At 36.8% G+C, this 4,586-nt stretch overlaps 1 protein-coding gene across 1 annotated transcript; it reads left to right on the forward strand.

Annotated features, from left to right (window-relative positions):
- Positions 1 to 583: 583 nt before the first annotated feature.
- LOC131043875 (expansin-like A1) lies at positions 584 to 1,990 on the forward strand. The gene is made up of 5 exons (XM_057977104.2): positions 584 to 742; positions 837 to 943; positions 1,040 to 1,218; positions 1,351 to 1,483; positions 1,569 to 1,990. The coding sequence occupies exons 1-5, from the start codon at positions 616 to 618 to the stop codon at positions 1,824 to 1,826; spliced, it is 804 nt and encodes a 267-aa protein (XP_057833087.1). The 5' UTR covers positions 584 to 615; the 3' UTR covers positions 1,827 to 1,990.
- The last annotated feature ends 2,596 nt before the right edge of the window (positions 1,991 to 4,586 follow it).

The raw sequence follows: 4,586 nt of genomic DNA on the forward strand, positions 1-4,586 counted from the left end.
GACTGCAGCTGATCTTCTATTCTGTCTATTACTGAAATGGCCATTACGTGGAAGCAACATCATGACATCCACATTTGGTCATTTGGGTCCACACTTCCCTGTCCCCTTACAAACGAGTCCAATCGAGCCAAGGAAAGAAACAAAACTCACAGCGAAGATTTTGTGCTGTCCATTCATGCCCATTGCCAATTGGCACTATATAAATATATATCGTACTCGGTGCATTCATGGTGGCTTTTAAAGCACGCGTTGAATTCCGTAGCATAAAATAACTGAGTTGATTGCTCCTTAGCTGTCGGTGTTGGGGTCAATGGCTTTCTATCGTATTCTTATCATCCCAAAGCACACTTGGAGATGCTAATTGGGTACGTATATTTATTTTCTTCTTTCAAATAGCACGTCCATACGGCATATATGGTCGGTGGAGTTGAAAAGGCTGTGGGCCTCTGAGATTACAGTTGGCGAGCATAAGTATTTTTGTTTTCCATACCATGGGATCAAATCAAATCACTGTTTCCTATGTACCGTTACCTGCCTTTCACGCGGCTATCTTGAATTTTAGTTTCCTATAAATCCTTGTATGTTTTCCCAAATACCCATCAGAGAAACATAACAATGGAGTTCAAAACTCTGTGCTGCGCAGGATTGATGTTAATGTTCTTCTTCCCCACAGTCTTCTGCTGTGATAGGTGTCTTCACAAATCAAAAGTATCCTATTACTCTTCCTCCCAGACTGTCAATGGTATGTACAAATTTCATGAAAGCTTAAATCTTCTTTCATGGCAGAGTATTTTATCCCTGGATCTGAATGAAAATTCTTCTGTCAATTGCAGCAGGAGCCTGTGGATATGAATCCTTTGCAACAGCCTTGAACCGTGGAAATGTGGCCACAGCGAGCGCCAAAATATATAGGGAAGGTGTTGGATGTGGCGGCTGCTATCAGGTATGAATCAATTGCTCACAATTTCTTTTCCTTTTACTTCTGCCTTGGGATCAGGATTGAAACTAAGGCGGTTTAAACTGTTGTTATATTGTGCAGATCAGATGCACAGACCCGGCTATTTGCAGCAAATCGGGGGTGAAAGTTGTGGTTTCAGATTTCACCCGAAGCAATCAGACGGATTTCGTGCTGCCCAGTAGCACATTCTCAATGCTGGCGCAACCCACAAAATCTTCTATGCTTGTGAAAATGGGCATCGTGGATATCGAATACAAACGGTGTGTAATTGGCATTAAATCATTAAATCATGGTTACCCCACTTTTGTAACCTGTCTCCCACAAGTGGATTTTGATGATTTAAAGGGAATTGGATCATTTGACAAGAATCTGTTTTCTTTTTTGGTTCACAGAATGCCATGTGAGTATCCAGGGAAGAACATGACAGTGAAAATAGACAAGATCAGCAATTATCCAAACTTTCTTGCTGTGCAATTTTTGTACCAAGGAGGCCAGACGGATATCATGGGTGTGGAAGTTGCTCCGGTAAGAGACCGCCTTACTCATGACTGTATCTTCAAACCTAAAAGTTAAAGATTAGTGGGTAATGAATTAAATTTGCAAAGTGCAGGTGGGAACTTCAAATTGGAAATTCATGACACGAAACCACGGGGCCGTGTGGAGCATGCAGCAGCCTCCGGAGGGGCCCATGTCTTTAAGGCTTCATGTTACGAGTGGATACGATGGGTTTTGGGTGTGGGCCAAGGGAGCTGTGCTGCCTTCAGACTGGAAGGTGGGCTCTATCTATGACAGTGGAGTTCAGATCAAGGAAATTGCACAGGAAGGCTGTTCTCCTTGCGACTCCCAAGATTGGGACCTCTCGCTGTAATTGAATATAGTTGTAATACAAAAGTTTACATATAATTTTATGAACATTACTGTTTCACACGTCATTGCTTGGGATGTTGTGCTCCTCTGCACTGGTACAAGCTGGAGTGTATGGAACAATAATTCAAAACAAATCTAAAGAAGTACTATGATTTCTTGGCGGTTTGATAAGAGTTGAGGTGGCCTAATTTTAAATTTTAGTAGGAGAGTCAATCATTTGATAAGAATAAATCCTTTCGCTATAGAATGTTGGGGATTTTTAAAGAGAGAAATGGGGATTTTTTTATTTTTATGTTTCAAGGTTACACATGGAAATTTAGGTTGTCCTTTAAAATGTGCACCTACAATGTTTAGATAGTGCTACCTACTTTTATTGGGAGATGAGTTTTTATAAGTTAAAAAATCTAGATTTTTTTGTTGTCGTTGATGTTCTAATTAAGAATAGGAAAAAAAATGGATGATTCATATGATATTTCATTCATTGGTTTAAAAAATATATGTCACTCGAGGAGCATATAGAAAAATTAATGTCTTGGAATCTAAGTCTAAAGTTGAAGTAAAATAGGTAGATTGGTCAAGTACATGGTGAAGTATTGGTATAACACTACCTACCATTTGACAAGATATAAAAGAATTCATTTCAAATGTTTTATATTTTTTTAGCCTTAATCACCTTGAGACTAGATGTTTGTGGAGAAAATGTATGTATAACAATTAACATGTTAGAGGAAATATAGAATGAACTCTCTCACCCCAATCTCTCCCTTGCCATCACATAGTTCTATTAATATGCTTTTCATTATTTTATTTGAAAGGCTCCATTGTTCCCTAATTTATTTGTGCAACTTTGGCCCAACACATTAAATGATCTGTGACATTAATTATATACTTTGCTCGACTCTTTCTTGGTGGTAAACTTATAAGACCTAGAAAATCAATTAACAACTTCTCACATGGTTCTTATGACAACACATGGGGTTAATAACATCTTGCTCTAATGATTGAGATTTCTAATTCTTTAATAGGTATCACACAAGTGTGTATACTATCATCTCTCCTTTTTCCAATATCTATGTCGTAGTGCCCATTTCTCATCACTAGTGCTCCCCTTGATCCAAATTTGTGTAAAAGTTCTTCCTCATCATCACCCATGCATTTGTTAAGATTCCCAATAATTTAAGCATGGAAATATGGCCAATTTTCTAAGTCAAGTTAAGCTTTCCTTCTTGACATGACTTTCCCCCCAAACTTGCACTCTTTTATACTTTCATTTGGGGTCTCAAACTTCCCTATTTAGGCATGCCTCATGACCACCCCTCGTCTTTATTCCCTTCTCTCATCACTAATGCTCCCCTTGATCCAAATTCATGTGCAAGTTCTTCCTTTTTATACCCCATGTATCTACTATTAGACTCATCCATATCATTATACCCTCCATATCATTATACCTCTCCACCAAGCCCTCCTTCATAAGCCTTTGTTGAAGAGTCATATTGCCTCTCACCAACATGCCTCCCTTTTGAAATTTGATCCCTTTTAACTTGTGGTATGAGGTACATGGTATTATTGACACCCCAACATTGGCACTCCCACTATTTCTCATTGTTCATCTCACCAACCTCCTTACATGATTGTACAATCATTAATGTATAAGGTGACGACATCTTCTAGAAGTATTTTCATAAGCACACAAATATCACATAATGATGAGGACGTGTATCCACATGTAAACCATACTATGACAGTAAAGAAGACAACTTCAACTACCATTAATGAGGTAGATGGGATTTCAAACCCTAAGGGACCCTCACAATTATTATAACTTGGATAGTTATAGTTTATAGGGGATATTTCTCTATGCCTCCCAAGAACATTTTCACACATGTAAGGACTATTCCAAGCATGATTTGAGGGGAAATGATGTTTGATTAATATGGGTATCCCCAAAGTGGATCGATTTTGGGATGGAGGCCATTGTTGGAAGTTTTGATGTCGCTTCTAGGTGTATAATTGTTTGAAAGAAAACATGAAGGGGGTTTATTAAAAAAACCCACAAACAAGCCCTAACCAAAAATCATTGTGAGCACTTGTTTATGTATTTAGATCCAAGGACAAAAAACCATGGGTTTGTAGAGATTGAAGGACAAAAACCCTCTAGATATTGTGCCAAAATTCATGTTTGAGATTTAATGGTGGTGGTTACCAATAACATCAAGTAACTCAACACTAAGCATTGCCAAGTATGAATCCTTGCAGTTTCCATTATATTGTCATGTTGTTGTAACATGTAGGTCATGTCCTCAATTCTTTAATGTAAGGGTAGTTTAGGAAGCTCTTATTCAATCATTGATGACTTTATAAATATGAAACCTACTCCTATTATAAAAATGGTGTTTTGAATATGATTTGGCTAAAATTGGTAATTGTATATGAAGCTAGGTTATACGTTATTTTATGAGTTTATCTATTTATATGAATGTGAAGTATTGTTTTGGGTTTGCTAGATACGAGTAGAATTTAGATTATTGTTCTTCATTTTATGGTAAAAAAAAAAAGTTTAAAGTGTAATATTGAACTAGTAAAACTACAAACGTTAATATAATATATTTTACTATTAAACATTAATATAATCTAGGGTTTATAAGGTCACATTTTCAGATAATTAAGTTGAAAATTAAATAACAATTTTTATCTCTTAATGTTTAGGGTTTCTAATGCTTTTTTGAACACATTTAATTTTTCACAAAATAATAGTGCTAAT

This window comes from Cryptomeria japonica, chromosome 2 (assembly GCF_030272615.1).
Source record: "Cryptomeria japonica chromosome 2, Sugi_1.0, whole genome shotgun sequence".
Taxonomy (NCBI): Eukaryota; Viridiplantae; Streptophyta; class Pinopsida; order Cupressales; family Cupressaceae; genus Cryptomeria; species Cryptomeria japonica.

Coding starts and splice junctions, on each gene's coding strand:
- LOC131043875 (XM_057977104.2), top strand. CDS start 616: ATGGAGTTCAAAACTCTGTGCTGCGCAGGATTGATGTTAATGTTCTTC. Junction 1,219..1,350: donor GTGGATATCGAATACAAACG/GTGTGTAATTGG, acceptor TTTGGTTCACAG/AATGCCATGTGAGTATCCAG. Junction 1,484..1,568: donor TGGGTGTGGAAGTTGCTCCG/GTAAGAGACCGC, acceptor TGCAAAGTGCAG/GTGGGAACTTCAAATTGGAA.